Source organism: Populus nigra, chromosome 19, assembly GCF_951802175.1.
Source record: "Populus nigra chromosome 19, ddPopNigr1.1, whole genome shotgun sequence".
Lineage (NCBI taxonomy): Eukaryota > Viridiplantae > Streptophyta > Magnoliopsida > Malpighiales > Salicaceae > Populus > Populus nigra.
In genome coordinates, this window is record NC_084870.1 from 7,631,811 (window position 1) to 7,649,557 (window position 17,747).

The 17,747-nt window shown below is 34.6% G+C and overlaps 2 protein-coding genes across 2 annotated transcripts; one reads left to right on the forward strand and one right to left on the reverse strand.

Moving 5' to 3' along the window:
- Nucleotides 1-4,638: 4,638 nt before the first annotated feature.
- On the reverse strand, nt 4,639-8,611 carry LOC133680422 (uncharacterized). The gene is made up of 4 exons (XM_062103364.1): nt 8,211-8,611; nt 7,704-7,834; nt 5,478-5,582; nt 4,639-5,302 (listed from the first exon to the last, which is right to left on the reverse strand). Exons 1-4 carry the CDS (start codon nt 8,268-8,270, stop codon nt 4,867-4,869), a joined length of 732 nt encoding a protein of 243 aa, XP_061959348.1. The 5' UTR covers nt 8,271-8,611; the 3' UTR covers nt 4,639-4,866.
- A 986-nt stretch (nt 8,612-9,597) lies between these two features.
- Nucleotides 9,598-13,167, forward strand: LOC133679683 (ankyrin repeat-containing protein P16F5.05c-like). Its single transcript, XM_062102355.1, has 7 exons — nt 9,598-9,759; nt 9,865-9,952; nt 11,072-11,136; nt 12,219-12,287; nt 12,366-12,415; nt 12,506-12,661; nt 12,797-13,167. The coding sequence occupies exons 1-6, from the start codon at nt 9,682-9,684 to the stop codon at nt 12,615-12,617; spliced, it is 462 nt and encodes a 153-aa protein (XP_061958339.1). The 5' UTR covers nt 9,598-9,681; the 3' UTR covers nt 12,618-12,661; nt 12,797-13,167.
- The last annotated feature ends 4,580 nt before the right edge of the window (nt 13,168-17,747 follow it).

The window sequence follows — 17,747 nt, forward strand, 5'->3', positions numbered from 1 at the left end:
TGTAAAAGATATTATAATTGTAATGCTTTCAGGAAATTGGAGGAAATGACTTTAAATCGAAGCCCATTTTCTCCAAAAACCTCTTTTCGAACTCATTAATTATTTGCGAATCTTTTAATTTACATTGTGGCGGAGCCAAGAGGTCCGGTGGGCGTCCTAGAGTTCCAAACAGTTTTTTAGATTTAATGAGTTTTTTCAAAAACAAAAAACAACAAAAGTTTTGTTTCAAAATTGACGAAGATTTGCAATTATGAACTGGGCCTGCGTATTTTATACTCCTATATGAAAGATTTTTTTCATCTCAGGATATTCTACTCATCCATCCCCTTAAAAAAAACTAAAAAAATTTCTAGCTCCTCCCCTAAATTTAAATAAATTCTTCGACTTGGTTGGTTGATGGAGCCAAGTATCTATCTCCGTGGACAGGCATATATATGAAAGTGAAGTTTTTTATATATGGTGATTTACTATGTAAAATATAAAAGATTAGATATTGCATACCTACATTTATCGACAACATGGAAAAAACTTAGAATTCTTTAAGGTTACAATCTTAAATATGTAGAGAATGTTGGTATTTTTAAAAAGTTTAAAATTTAATAATTTGATAAAAAAAAAACACACCAAATATTTATATAAAAGTTAAAATCAAAAGAATTCAAAGTTGAATAGAAAAATAATTAAAATATCAAAAATAATATCTTCTAGGTTTAATTTGAAAGACTTTCGAATCTTGACTATTTAAAATAAGTTAACTTTTTGATAGAATTGTCTGATAAAATTTAAACTTGATTTGATAATTAAATTTAAAATTATGAATTATTTTTTTTTGTTATACTACATATTTATTGCGTTCAAGTTTTTTCATAAATTTTATTTTGTTTATCTAATTCATAAACATACATAAACGGGTAAGATGCGTGTGTACACTCAATAAATAATTAAGAGGAACATTTAAAACTAAATAAGCAATGCCTAAGACATTAGTCTAATTCATAGACAAAACTGTCCAAAACACGAAAAGGAGAAAGAAAAAGCGACTTTCTGATAATGAATTCGTTCGTCCAAAAGAAGATTGCCATGATCGGTTACAGAGTCTGATACATGACCTCAGGGCAGCATCTTTCTCGATGGTAGTTAGTGCAGGATTCAAACTTGAAAAAGTCCTCAACTTGGCTATTTCTTGGTAATCACGGGAGTATGTTTTGACTACCACCAGCAATTTAACTTAGAAAATGAGAAAATTGGGGCGACGTTAATTTGACTGCGCAGTCTTATTGTTGTTTTTCATTTCTCCGAAGATTTGAGAAAATCCTTTTTATTTCTACCTGAAAAATGCGAACTTTCTTTTTTCTTTCCTTTTCTTCGACGAAGTTGTTTCATCAGTTTTTGGTGGTACTCTCGGAATACATGTTTGTTATTGTCTCTGTTTTGGAATATATTTTTTTTCTGGAGAGATTTCCCTCTATAAAAAACATAAGTCGGGGACATAAATTATTTGTTTGTCCTGTAAACGTCTCGAAATGGAGTTTGAAGAGGCACTCGAGTTTCATTGTTTAGAAAGGACACTTGTCAAAGGAATTGAAATGGCGCGAGTTGGTGGAAATGTGCTTTCATCCAATGGCAGGTGTAGGGCCTTATTTAGTGATTAAAAAGTCGTGCGATCATGGATGACTCTAATTTTTTCGCTCAATCATCCTCCCAGGGAGGTAAGAGATAGTGTCTCGAGCACTTGTTGTGGTCGATCGTGTGATTTGTTTTGTTTTTATTTTGGGTTTGATTTTTTATGTGCATGTTTGTCATCCCCGTGGTGCCTTACCTGCTTCTGGGCTTGCAGAATGTCCAGTGGGCCGTGGGGAATAGTCGTGGTGCGCGCAAGCTGGCCCGGACACCCCACGTAAATAAATAAATAAAAAGATAGTGTCTCGAGACAGGGAGTTTTTTTTTAATTAATTTTTTAATGTTTTTGAATAGTTTTAATGTACTAAAGAATGATTTTCTTACATTTTAAAAAACAATTACTTTACCGTCCCGACCACTTTATCAGAGTGAATGGATGGATGTGCCGGCTTCGAATTAAGAATGCAAACCCTTCTTATTTCGTTATCAATTATACTTCCAAGACAAAATCCCTTATTGTCATTATTCAAAAGTAATTGTTACAATACAAGTAGGCATAGATTAATGGATGCTTATCATTAATTTACTTTAACAAAATAGGTATGAATCTCAATAATTTCGATTTATTACATAACGAAGAAGAAGATAGCTGGAATATAGTAATATACTATCACTGTAAAAGTAAAACTGAAGAAGAAGAAGAAGAAGAAGAAGTAAACTAGTTATTTACAAACCCAACGGCCCTTTCATGATGATTTCAAATTTTGATTATTTCGGGCTTTTAATGGGCCTCATACTGCAAACAAGGAGCCCTAACATAGCTCAAGGCGCAACAGAATGGCTTCACCAGACCCATCATTAACGTTCCCCGCCCAGTCTTGAGGCTCTCGAACTTTTCTCTGCTGAAGATGAAGATAGCTCGACTAAAGAAGAATAATTGCCACGCGACGTTCAGGAAAAAAATAATCGTTTGCATTGTTTTCCCTCTCTACTCTGCTTGAGATATGAGATTCTTGGTTCTCATCGCACTAATCGACTTTAGAGATACAGAGCTCCACAAAAACGATAACCCATCTCTGCAAATGATTTTCTGAAATGGATGAGCACTTCCTATACTCATCCATTTCATGCGCTTTCTTTGAATATATATGATTAATTGCATATGTCGGTTGCATTGCGCTTAATCATGAACCTTCATGCATATTTAATTAAATAACTGAGAGGCTTTCTTGCAATGTTGTGAACGAGGAATAAATATCAGTTTGCCGAAAAGACGGTGGTTTTGAAGGAAAGTATCTTGGAGCATGTCCTAGCCATAGGTCAACGATCCACCCAGTTGTGCCAAGGATGTAGCCTATAATTTGGCAGCCGATATGAAGATCATAATACCAATGATTTGGATAATTAATGCCTATCATTGTTCTTGTTCCAACCATCTGTGGCCTGTCTTATGGATCCAAACCTCAGGCTAGCCACATCGTATCTGCATTATTTAGTCTTATGCCAATGATGATGTCAATTTGGCTTACATTGTGTTTATTGACTTCCCATCCAAATTCAACTCCTAAAGTGGTCATTTTCTTGCAGTTTGAGAAGTTCTTGTCCTGGGTTAAGTGACGGAAAGATTCACTACAAGGGGTGTAATGTGCAGCACTGCTGTTCACGAGAAAGAACAAGATTAGTATGGAAGTTATGAACATAGTAGTAGACGCCATTTTCGTGACTCTCAGTACTTTGTATGTTTCTATTGAATTATGGTATGTGCCATAAGGTTTAAAATGGCTTTATTCTATCAGTATGATTTATACGAGTTGTCCAGAAGTATTGCATAATTTCTTCATAATTATTGGAGAGGATGTTTCGACTACCACCAGCAATTTTAACATACAAAAAAAATGAGAAAATTGGGAGTAAGTTAGTTTGGCCGTGCAGTGGTATTGTTTTTCATTTCTCCGAAAAAATAAAATCCATTTTAAGCCTAACTGGAAAATGGAAATTTTGATTTTTCTCTTGTTCCTAAAGGTTATGCGTCAAAGGAATATGAAGTAGACCAAGTTGTAGGCATGGTGCTTTCATCCAATGGCTTGTGCATGGCATTATCCAGTGATCAAAAAGTAAGCACACGATGCATGGCTAGAATCTTTTTGATCCTGGGACCCCTCTATGTTCTATCGTTCTCCGAGGGAAGTAGAAGTTTGGTGGTTAAAGAGTTGATGGATTGATGACCGATAATTTTTGCAGTACAAGTAAACTGCAGACGCACGAAGTCATTTACATGGGAATCAAGTGGTACATAATTTTCATGAAATACATCAAAGTGGATTGATGACCAAAAATTAGAGGGAAGGTACTAAAACTTTATAAGTGTTTTTTTTTTTTGGTAAATATTGTTTTTTTTAAGTGTTTTCCTTTGAAATATATTAAGATAATATTTTAAAAAATAAAAAAGTTAATAAAAATTAAAAAAAAAATCTTTTTAAGAAAACATAAAACCGATTAGAAAGAAACTGTGAAACTTTACAAACCCACGGCCCTTCTACGATGATTTCAAAACTTGATTATTTTGGGCTTATAATGGGCATCATACCGGAGACAAGGAGCTATAGTGCAGCTCAAAGCTCGACAGAATTGCTCGGCTCTCCGTCTCCGCTGAAGATGCAGAAAGCTCAACTAAAGCATCCTCGCCAGTCTTTTGCATTCTTTCCTCTCCACACTCGCTTGAGATCATTGGAGTTCATGGTTCTCGTCGCACTAATCATCTTCAGAGATTCCTCAACAGAAACGATAATCCATCACTGTAAATAATTCCGTGAAACGTAATTTCAAACTTGGTTACCAACAACCATAGAAATAAATGAAAACCGTTGTCCAGAATTTATCCAAATGCCAATCACTGGAACGAACATTTGAAATATTAGCTCGACCTGGAGTTTCAAAACAGCCATGTAAACAATGCAAAAGAATTTCTCTCGAGTATTGCAAATCCTAATCAATGACAACGTAAAGAAATACGTGATGTTAGCAACTGCAATATGAAGTTATGAACTTCATTGTGAGTTGAATTGAGTAGCGTTAAATTCTGAATGGGCAATGGACCTGTCATTCATCGTCCACATACCCCCCATCTCCTAGATGCTAATCAACTACCATGTCATTATTATTCCAGAGTTAATGCATGGAAATACTGTACAGGTGACAGGTTCGCTGTTCCTGGCTTATGAAGAACAAACAGAAATGAACATGGAATCACTTCCGGCCCAACCTAGTCAAATGCTGCTGATGTTTTGCCGCAGCAGCCTTGTCAGCCGCTTCACGCTTGAGTGTCCTCTTTGCCCGTCTCCCTGTTCTATCTTTTGCAGCCTCTTTCTTCTTAGGTTCACGTGAAGAGCCGGCCCCCGAGTCCTCGAAATTTGATCGATGCACTGGCCTTGCTTCTTGACGCCCTGCCCTAACATAGCCATTATCTCCCCACCTGCGATTTCCAATGCGAAGACTGGATGAACTGCTCAAGTACACTCCATCTAGATCATCATCCTCATCTTCATATTCATATTCATATTCATATGGATAATAATCATCCGGGTCTTCATAAAAATCCTCATGATCCTCCACGGTCAAAGGCATGAACCATGCAGCTCGAAGGAGGAGGCACACACTTTCCTCAAACATGTAATCCTGGATGCTGTTACAGAAACAAAAATCTATTAAACCTAAAGTATGGCTCATTTCAGCAAAAGAGAAACAAATGGCAATACTTTCACTAAGCTTATACAAGCCAAGTTCAAGTATTTTGATCAAATGAACCACTAACTGACCACATTCAGAACATAATACATGACCGTGTAAAAGATTTCAACCTGCCATCAAGAGAACGGTGAACATTGAGAAACTCGAATGGCTGTTTGCACTGAGGACAGGTTGAATTCTTACTGTATGTGGCCCATCGAAGGATGCACGTCACACTGCACAGAACAAAGGACAGAAAGAACAATGAATACTAGTATACAAGTCATTTAGTATTGAAATTTGTTAAAATAGTCTTCACACTATCAATGTCAAAGGAAATCATCAACATATCATCGGTGCTTGCATGAGGTTCAATAAGTACATGGAATATGCTATAATCAGCCATAATTCTTCTGCAGTTATGTAAAGCTAGAAAATTCAAGTTCTTCAAACCAATTATTAGTGAGTTGGAGAACACCATATAAGCATACACCTCAACACAGCTATGATGATGAGAAAAATGTCCACAGCATACTTAGGTGGATCAATCAGTTTCTTGCATCAATAAAAATCACTGCAATTCTTCAACACCAAAACAAGAACTCATGCAGCATCATATTTAGCAAACCCACTTCAAAACAAATGAAATACAACTACATTGCATGAAAAGGACACAGGCAGATTTATACAAATAAAGGATTTAGGAGGAGAAACTCTGTTCAAAAGATATTTCTTTATACTGCAGAAAGAATAGTTGAAAGTGCAATAACTACAAGGCATAAATGATGAATGTGCACAAATAATTTGAAAAGATGATGTAAAGACACAGAAACTAGATGGTTCAATGCAAATTTAGAACCTAATTGCAGAAATGAGCCAGAGCATAAAATGTAAGACAGCATTAAACTCAAATCTGACAACTAATATACCATCCATATATGTCTGTAAGAGTTATGATCTTCAAGATTGGATTTGACAAAATTTAGTACATGATTTACATATAGAACTCAGTATAAGGAGAAGCTCCGAAATTGGGACTGTTAAGGCTTGTAGTGGGCACATGAATGGATTATTGCAATGTATAAGAGTACACATCTTAGCATGTGAATGAAAACAATGTTCAAAAGGAAGGTTTCTTCAGAGAACAAACCTAAGTGACTGGAAACTATCTAATACTAGCTGGCAGAGACAGATTAGGATAAACATACCTCCTCTATTAATTCCAGCAACCTGACTACCATAACTCAGGTCTCAAAAGGCGATAATGAAAGCAAGGGAGTTTAATTTACTCCACAACAGTGAGGCACAGTGTGAACCTCATAGCATAGATGCAAGTCATCACAAATTCTTTGAAAAACAAGAAAAAATAAAAGTAGCAAATTAGCTAACATGTTAAATGAAAAGAAATAATATATGCATAAAAAATGAATAAAAATGAATGCCATAGCACACAATTAATTTCATGCAGCCATTAGAATCCATAACGTCATGCATGATAAAAAATGATGCAGAACACTAACACAGGCACAAAAGTTACAGAAGATAGCATAGAACCCATATTCACACAGAGATCACCAGACTCAAGCAATTTCTTCTTCACCATGGAACTTTGTTTTCATAAATGACAATACATAGCTCTACCAACTCACAACCCAAAGATGCTTGAGAGAACAAACAAAACATAGCAAGAAATCGATTAATTTATTTTTTAAAAAAAATGCAGCCAGCAGCAACAAATTGCACAATGGCCTCATCACAGTGGAAACCAAATGAACTATACTATCAGCTACACCTGCTGATATGATTCCTAAGACATTCTCTTGATAATTATTTACAAGTAAACTTAGGAAAAACATGAATACATAGGAGCAGGGAAGAAATGCCACAAAATAATACTTGATTATCATATACAAAATAGTCTCTTCCACTTTCCTACCCAATCTCTCTTTATTCTGGCATATAAATGAAGGGATCGAAGAGATTATGGCAGATTATGTTCACTTCTACATACACATTACTATCTGTTTCTAGATCACTTTTACATTTTGTCCTCAACACAAGATCATTCCAGTGTATACCAGCATCAAAGACAGTCATTTTTCAATCTAAACCACTTGAATTCTGGCAGAGCACATTTCCAGCTTCCACATTCTTAATCCTAACAAAACAGGTATGGGATATCATCCTCCGTGATCAAATAAGATGAATTGAAGGGAAAAAACAACAGAAGACTCCAATCAAGAAGCCAAAATGCTAGAGAAGTCACCCAATCATATCAATCAAGTGGTTCAAAATTAACCAATGCAGTCATGTTTCAGAAGCAGAAACAGTAAAAAGTAGAGATTAACTATACTAACCAGTACGCATGCTCGCAACCTTTAACAAGAGCAGTTTCCTGAAGGACAATCTTATCCAAGCATATAGCACAAATCCCACCATGATTCCCACATGCCTTTTCGCTACTCTCCACTTTACTCTCCATTTCACCCTGAAACCAAAAAATCCCACAAAAATAATTAAAAAATAACTTAAAAATCCCATTCATTTCCCTCAAAAAGCAAGAACTTCCAATAAATCATCATGCACCAAGAACAAGCTAACAAGCCCCAGTCAGACAAATTTACCGAAAGGGTTTCTGATTATAATAAAAAATATCAGTTTTCCAAGCTGTAAATAAGCACTTTCATTAATTTATTAATCAGTCACCAAGAATTGCCAACCTTCTGTTTTCAATTTACTAGGAATTCAACTACCAAACAAAAACAATATCATTGGATTCATCGTTTCCTTCAATTTCTTTATAATTCTCTGCGAAGATCCAAGACCTAAAAAAAGTAGATCTAAGAGGTCAGGAAAGAAAGTACCTGATGTTGAAGGGCAGGAGTAAGCGGTTGGTGACCGTCGATGTTGGTGACTGAAGTCATGGTTTTGATCAATTTAATTAAATTAAGTTTACAACAACAAGAAATTAAATTGTGTTTTTGTTTTTTTTTTTTTGTTATACTAATCTAAATCTCTAAAAAAAAATATAATCTAAAGAATATATACAGAAAGAGATTTATAGAGAAAGAGGGAGAAAAAGGAAAAGAAAAGATGCTAGCAGTCTAAAGAATGATTCTATCCAGATTCCTATATATGTATATTGAGAGAGAGAGAGAGAGAGAGAGAGAGAGAGAGAGAGAGAGAGAGAGAGAGAGGGAGGGAGAGGAAGAGTTGGAGAGGGAGGACCCTCTTTCGCATCGAAAGGGTCAAGGAAGAGACGAGAGTGTTTGATGTGGATGAAAATATTATATGGCGGTGGGTATTTTCCTTTTTTCTTTTTTCTTTTCTTGTTTCCAAATTTCTAGGGTTGTGACTTGTGCCACCGGACCACTCGGTGGCATGCGAGGCATATTCCAAGCACACGTGTCTTCTTCGTCTTCAAATTTGTTCTTGGTCAAAGTATTTATAAAATTATCAAGTAAATGAGAAGAAAGTATTTTATAAAATTATAAATTAAAGACAGACGCATCAAATTCTTTTCTTCTTCTTATTTTCCATCGCAATCTAAACGAGCGTTAAACTCCGATATCCTTTCTATGCCTATGACAACTACCAAAGTGAGATTTACATGAATTTTTTAAGTTTTATTTTGAATAAATTGTTTTTTTATTACATTATATAAATGAATTTAACTTTTCATTAAATAATAAGAAAAATGCCAACTAAATTGCTAGCTAAAAACACTTTTGAAAAATTTTTAAAAATATTTTAATTTTTTATTTTAAATTAATATTTATTTATGTTTTTAGATCATTTTAATGCTTTGATTTTAAAAATAATTTTAAAAAAATAAAAAAAATTATTTTAATACATTTCTAAATAAAAACATTTTAAAAAATAATTGCAACCACACTCTCAATCAGGTCAAATGATACTCTCCATCTTAATTAAACTAAAAATCTATACAAAAATATATATAACTTAATTTGATATTCGAATTCTGCTTGCTGATCAATAATTAAATTGAAATAGTGAATCGTAATAAAATAAAATAAAAAGCATGGTTTTTTTCCTTAATTGTCATAAATGAATTGAAAAAAAAAAAACACGGTAAGTATATTACACACACACACACGTGGAGCCAATCAAGCACTGGGCCTGCCTGCCTGGCTTTTCTTCATGGGCTTTATTCAGTGCCCTATGGAAAATAGAACTCGTAGCCCAGATGCCAACCTGGCCTTTCTTTGAATTAAATCACCAATTGTTCCTGTGCTCAACCCTCAAAGAAGAAGAGTGAAACCTAAAACCCTGTGCTCCCTCCCTCCCTCCCTCTCAAAACTCTAGAAACTGATAATGGGGACGGCGACAAACCAAGCAGAGCGGCAAACCCAAGTCGAAACAACGCCGGATATTGTTGATGCTTTACTTGAGGTATCTCTCACAATACCCAATTTTTCATTCTTTGCGAAACTCAGTTTTTTTTTTTCACATTGCTCTCTTTTTCTTTCTTTCTTTCTTTTGTTTTTCTTCTCAAAGGCTGCTAGATATGATGATTTTGAGGATATCACAAGTTTAGCATCTTCTGGGGTTTCTCTTGACTCCAAAGATTCACAGGGCAGAACACGTTATTATCAATTTTATCTGTCTTCTATTCTGACTTTCCATCTTGCTTCTGTTATTTTGTTCTTGTTAATGAGGTCTTAGATAACAATTAATGATCTAGTAACTTGCTTGTTTAGAAGCTTAGTTACTCAATTCTTTCATCCCATGTAGGCATGTACTCTCATTAGCCTTCCGAAACTCTGATTTAGTCAATCCTTATTCACCTCTAAAAACATTTTGTTTCTTGATGCCATTCGGCATCCAATTAATGGGTTACTAGTTGTAGAAATGTTGGAAAATAACTTGTAATAGGAGATCAATATTTGTAGCTTTTTCGGACATAGGTGATGTGTTACAACATTGTTTCCTTTTCTTTTAGATTGTGAAAATGTATTTCAAACAATTCATTATTTTTTTTATCATAAGATAACGAGAGAGTTTATATTAAAGAAAATGCAAGAATAGTGTTGGGTTTAAACTATTGTGTTAAAGTTGCAAAGAAACATAAATTTTGAGAGTGAAGCTAAAGGTATGTTAGAAATATTGTTCCATCTCTAAGCAGACATGTTTTGATTTCGTGCCAAGGCCTAACCTTTGCCAATGAATCTGCAGTGAAGTTGCTCTCTAGAATAGATTGAATAACACAGCTTCCTTTGGGACAAGATTGCTTCATTTATGTTTTTTGAACATTTTTCTAGGTGTTTTTTGATCCCATTTCCCTCTTGTTATAGATTTCGAAGAATTTCACTTCTGTTAATGGTTCCTTCAAACATGCAGTGGGTTTTTTTAATCTAAAATTACAATCCGGAGGGGCATAAAGTTTTTTGATGAATTGAGATTTTGAAAATTGTTTATTATTGATTGTTGATTATCCTCTTTTTTATTGTAGCTTGAATTTGCTTTTTTTTTTTTTATGAATCTTGCATGGTTTAATGGATTTTTGACTTTGCTTTACTGATTTGTAACAGCAGCACTCCAAGCAGGGCATAGAGTTTTTTGATGAATTGAAATTTTGGAAATTGTTTATTATTGATTGTTGATTATCCTATTATTTATTATAGCTTGAATTTGCTTCTTTTTTTTATGAATTTTTCTTGGTTTAATGGATGTTTGACTTTGCTTTACTGATTTGTAACTGCAGCCCTCCATATGGCTGCAGCTAATGGGCATCTTGACATTGTGGAGTATCTTATCAATCAAGGAGTGGTAAGAGTCCATGCTTGTTTTCCTTTTCAAGTTTTGGGGGACTCGGGGTTTTGGGTGGAGGAGTGTTGGTGGCTGCTATGGAAAGGTGACACAGCCGGAATTAAGGAGAATAGAAGTCAAAGAACAAGGAAGATAGAATTTTAGAAAGGGGTCTCAACAACAAGAGCCTTAACCATAGTTTTATTACTGTATAAATTCTCTCCATAATTCTTTGCCTTTTCAAAAAGGATTACAACCCTTTAAATATATTTGAAGCCAACACTTACAAGAAAGTAAAATCAGAATCTTTAAACAAATAGAAGAAATAAAAAAAATCCAAAATTTAACATAAAAATAATAAAACCAACAGAAACTTCATCTTCTGAGCTTCATTTGAAAGCCTTCCCGACATCTTTTGATTACAATCAGTCGACTTGTTATAAAACTGGGCTTGTAGAATTTTCTGAGAAAATTTGAGTCCAACTCAACGGTGGAGTAAGAAGTTATGCTTGTTTTCGTATGGCATGTTAGGGGTGATCAGGTCTCTTCTTGGGCTTAGACCTTTCTATTTGATTCAAAGATGTATATGTTAGGCTTTTCACACGGTCTAAATACATTAGATCCTTATTTGATTGATTAAAACCTCCAACATCATAAGGGCAAGGCAAAATTGCAATTCCTGGAAGCATTTGTAGCTGAATATTTTTATGTTTATTCCAAGTTACTTCTCTTTTTATGGCTTCAGCATGTAAACTGGCTGCAAAGTTTTCTTAATCTTAAATTTACTTAGTCATATTGCTCTATTCTAGCTTTGACCAGCAGATACCTTTAGTATTCATCTTTCTTTGTTGCTTATAGTATTTTGCTTCCATTTTCATAAGATTGTAAAGGATTGGAGGATGTTTGTATTGTTTTCTTTGTCCCTGGATTGAACCCGCTATTTAATTGCGATGTTCACCTCGATGCTTCTAATGAGGAGAAGAATACTCATTTAGTATTCATCTTTAGTCATATTGCTCTATTCTAGCTTTGACCAGCAGATACCTTTAGTATTTAAATGCGATGTTAAGACCTATTAAATGCTTGAAGTATCCATTGAGCAGGACCTCAATGCTTCTAATGAGGAGAAGAATACGCCTCTTCATTGGGCCTGTCTCAATGGTCATATAGAGGTAATTATCGTGGTCACTTCCCATGTCGATTTTGTTATGCATCATATTAGGTTCTTTAACAAATACTGGGATCTGTAGGTTGTTAAGAAATTGATTCTGGCAGGAGCGAGTTTAGGCATTCTTAATAGGTGTGTAATTCAAACCTGCAGCCTGGAGTTTGTTCTATGTTTCTCTCATGTATGCAAACATGCTCTAATCTATAAGTGGATGGTTTTCAGCCATGAACGGACTCCAATGGATGAAGCTGTTACTAGGGGAAAATTGGATGTTATTGATGCAATTAATGCAGCTGTGGCACAACAGGAACTTTCAGGTGTTACAGTTTCCTAGTCTAGGATTTCTGTGATAAATGTAATCCGATTAATATTTTACAGGTACATGTTTCTCATGGATTGCAATCTTTAAATTTGGTTCGTATGCCGTAGCTGGTGCACAGATTACCTTTGATTCCTGCAAAATCAAGTGACAATTTATTTGATTTGATCCTGATTTTGTGTGGTTTTCTTTAGGATGACAAAGATGTAAAAGGTGGCTGCAAGCATCTTAGATTCTGCCAGGCACTTACTGATGATGCTACTGGAGGAATGAATGAATATGATTCACTTCTTGACCTCTTGAGATTCATCGAGACTTCTTTACATAATTTATTGCTTGGTAATGTACAGAAAAGTCGCAATGCATACTCTTTGAAAGAGATATGGAGAATCTATAATACGGTCCAAAAATTAATCAGAAATTTTGTAGTAGAGTATAGATTCCATTTCCTCGCACTTATGATAGCAGTTGATTGGTTTACAGTCGCGAATGATTTTCGATGAACCATAGTTTCATTTCAGTTTGAGTATGATTAGCCAAACCATCAAGTGCTGAAAGTTTTCAATTTGTTTGGTCACAAAGAATTCGAATTTGAGCGTTTCAACCTATGGGACGCCATGTACTGGAGCCTTGATTGGAAAAATGCACTAAATATACTTGAATATTGTTGGTAAAAAAAAAATACGAATTTCGAACATTGACATGTAGCTTTTACGTGCTTGGAAGAGGATCTTGGGGGAAAACTGTAACAGCATCAGTTGAAAAAAAAAAAAAACCGAAGGATCTCGAGGTCTGCTATTAGGGTGTGGTTCATGTTGGGGGGCTGCATGAGGCCTAAATACTTTTATTTTTGTTCCTAGGACCGCTATTTAACTTGTTAATACGGGGCCTCGTGATTTTACAAGGTTAACAAAGATATAGAAAATAGCAGGTCCCAAAACATGCATGTTATAGTTTTTCACAGGGAAGATGTGCTCCCAGGCCTGAGCTATGGATGAATTAATTACACCTTATTAAAATCTCTCAACAATAAGTGAAGCATAGATTAATTTGCAGGCATCGGGTTTGATTGATTATAGTAGGGATTCTTTTCAGGACAGAAAATTTAGGGACAAGTTGTCGGAGTTTAGAACAAGGCATTCCTGCTTTAACAGAATTTGGAAACCCAAATGGGATTCTCGAATTCGTCCCACCATTGATTTGTGGTGGGACCTGACGGAACCCACGATCACAATGCTTTAAGACATTCGATAAATAATAAATTTTCCTAATGTTTTAGAGTATAAGCATCGATTAATTTAACTGGTGAGTTAATCAGCACTGGTGCAAGAACTTCTTATAAACAGAAATCATGACTAAAGATGGCTATCTGCTAAACAGTGCTGGCCCAAAGATCCTTTTCCAATTATCTTTTTTTCCAAGGGGAAAAAAAAAGTGTCTTCAAGCTTACATGTATTCATGTAGTTGAACACTCTTCGCCTTTAGAGTTGCTGAAAGTGTTCCTCATCATTTTTTGTCCAGAATAAACAAATAGTTCATGCATTCCCTGATCACTATTGTATGGCACGAAAGCTCAGTTCCTGTTTCAAGAAAAAAACCATGGAAATTTCTGGCCCACATCCCTGATTTTTCATTTATTTTAGTACTAGCTAGGGATTAGGAAATAGGGACATAATAAGAGATTCCACGGCACATTTACATAAAATATAGTATATACATGTAAGTGCAATTGAGCACAGAAGTCAGGTAATTATAATAATACTGCTGAGTGATTTATAGAACATTTTTATATACCAGTGCATATGAGCACTAAAAGTATCAATTATACCACCATCATAAAGGAACTTTTACAATATTCTATGCTAACCCTTAATATATTGATAAATGGAATTTTAATAAGATTACAAATGTTCTTCTTCTTGTGTTCACCAGTAGTTTTCTGCGATTCCAATCATTACTGCCACTTTCTTTCTCAAAAAAGTTCGGCTGGCTAATGCTTGTTCTGATTGTTTCGACTCGTTTCATTAGTTTGCAAGACCAACACTACAAAGTTGTGAGCAAGTTCTGTGCAAAACCCAGAAGTGGAAGCTGCTCTCATACAAGGTAACAGTCACAGGGTTTGTTCCAGTATATGCAGGCCATTCCTGGGCTGGAGCTTTGCTGGTTTTCTGCACATATCATTCCATTTTTTTCAACCATAAAATGAAAGTACATAGCTACCCGCTATAAAAAAAAAACAGGTCCCAAATAATAGCAAATGACAATATGGTAATTGACAACGTGAACACCGTACCATGGCAGTGAGGGTATCCTACAAGTAGGTATACAAGAGGGCCTCTATAAACGCAAGGAAACATTAACTTGACTTCCATTTATTCTATAAATGAATTGGCTTTTAATTAGGGGTTCTACTTGAGGGGCAGCTGCCCTGGGAAATAGCATGGAGAGAATCTAACGGGATGGTGTTTGAAAGAGACAGCATACCTGCAATCTCTCATATTTTGGTATTTGAATGGCGCACTGGATTCCTAAGCACAGTTCACAAAGAATATAATCAGAAAGCTTCCTTTTTTATTGAAGAGATGACCAGTATACTTGAAATATGGATATATCAATGACTTTGTTGATGGAAATGCTGTCATGTGGTGCTGCCAGAAATGAGAGAACTTTCAGTAAGCTGGATAGATATATGATATAATCCTAATTGACATGGTGTCATAAACCAAATCAAGAACCATTTTTAGGAATTTTCACCTTGGAAATCTGGGACCATAAACAATAAAAACTATTAGTGAGCGAATGCCATTTCAGGAGACTGCCACTTTGGAAATGAGCGTCTTTGGATCACATTTATAGTGCCTGGAACTGAAATCTGCCACTGCCACAGTTCCACTTGACAATCCATCAAAGGCCATTGGAAATACAAAAAATAAATTCCACCAACCTTTTGCTCTAGGGGCATGTAAGTAGAAAATTCCAAACAAAGATACAGTTTTTTTTTTTTTCTCTGGAAAAAAGTAACGAAAATAGCTGAACAAAAAATGACATTGCTAGGTTTTTCTTGGATAACCACAGAAATCACGCATGACAAGTGAAGAGTCAATATTTTTATGTTTTGAGAGAAAATCTAAATCTTTATCCAAAAAAGTCTAATAACAATGAGATAACTCACTTACATGTTGAGTTTAGTGAGCTGTCAAACATAATATATTTAGATTTGACCACATGCTGAGTCCAGATAAACATAAATCTAATGAAATTGTCAAATCCAATATATATGAATTTAACCACGCGCTAAGCCCATATAAGTGTGAGTCTAGCGACCTGACAGACCCAACATATTTAGAGTTGGTCACATGTTAGCGACTTGCCACACCCAACCACTTGAGTTCGGCCATGCGCTGAGCCCGAGTAAATATACGTCCGACGAGCTGTAAGACCCAACATACTTGAGTTTAACCACATGCTTAACTCGACTAAATGTGAGTCTGACAAGTTGTAAGATTCACTATTCTTTTATTCTTAGAATTTAAAGTTATTTTTTTAATAAAATCTCTTATTTAAAGTAACTAACTTTACAATTAGAAAATTCATAAACCCCATAAAAAATGATTGTTTTTATGTGCTAGGATTTCTACCACCAATCATATATTTTCTAAATTTTGAAGAATAAAATATTAATCTAAATATGTGGTTAACCACTATTAAAACATCAAATAACCTCTTTTTTAATATATTGTATTTTGAAACATCAACAACAACTTTTATTGTTTAGTAGTTGAATGACAACTTGAAAAATAATATTCATATAAAAAAGAAAACCCTATACTTTACAACTTGTAACTCAATTCCCTTAATTTCTCTGCATTTAGGAGAAGAAATTTCAAATAAATTGATTCCTTTATTTACTAGTATTTCCTATTTTTTGGTTTTATCCGATCATTAATAATTTGATTATTTTTAGATAATAGTAGAAAAAAAAAATGTTCATAAAGAGTCCTATTGAAACTAAAAACATATAGGTATATCTGTTATCTACACCAGAATAAATTGAGTTTTTCAAAAAAAAAATATGCTAGTAGAGAAAGACCTCCTAGGAATAAGAGATATATTCCGGTGCGTAGAACAAACAATACAATGCATGCAAAAATTCTTAGATTTATAAAAATATAGAAGAGCATATAAGTTTTCATACTTGCATATTTACCGTTTCAGTCTCCAACACATTGTTAGGTTAATTCCTCAGCATTGTTTGTTTGTTCATGTACAAATATCCTATTGTGACTAAGTATCTATTTGATATTGTAGCACTGAGTGTTTAAAAAAATTACCTAAAAATATGTTAAAATATTCTTTTATTTTTTTTAATATAAGCAATTCAAAATCATAAAAAATACTATAAAATGTATTTTTAGACAAACACACTACACTACCGAACAAGTGCTAGTCAATCTCCATCTAGTTTATTTATTTATTGTTGTTTTTGGTCTCAAATATACAAAACATGGACCGACCATTCAACAAAAAAGAAAGCCCCACTAAACTTGGAAATCCTTGTTTTTCATTCTTTACATATTAATGGTGGGGGATGCAATAATTTTATAGGTTTATTCGAGGGGTGAAATGTGTACCTCAAATGCACTAGAAAATATTAAAATTCAAGTTCTGCCAATAGAATTTTAAAGCAATCAGTATTCACCCCTTGATACAAGGGACATTGAAATTCTGGTGTCATCATCCACAGGAAATAGTGAACTAGCAGCAGTGATGCCACTGCAACTCTCAGAAAAATCATGATCCTTCACATGCTGGGGGGAAAAACGCCGCGCCCTACTGGGTGCCATGAAATATGCGTTGACATGTTCATCATTTACCGATCTCATTGAGAAATGAACTCTACAAAACTTGCAGGATATACTTAGAACCCTAGTATAAAACCTTCTGTTAACCCATACAGAGGTCAAACATTTCCTTGCTTCAACCAATTAACGGTAGATTAATACTTCAACTAGATATCAATAAACACCTGTATTTCTCATAAGCAATGCTGCGAGAGAATCACATTCCTCACAGATCAGCTCTCAACTGGGAACAAATTAACAGTGACAAGCAACTCTCATTGCAATAATCTATGCTAAAAATGGA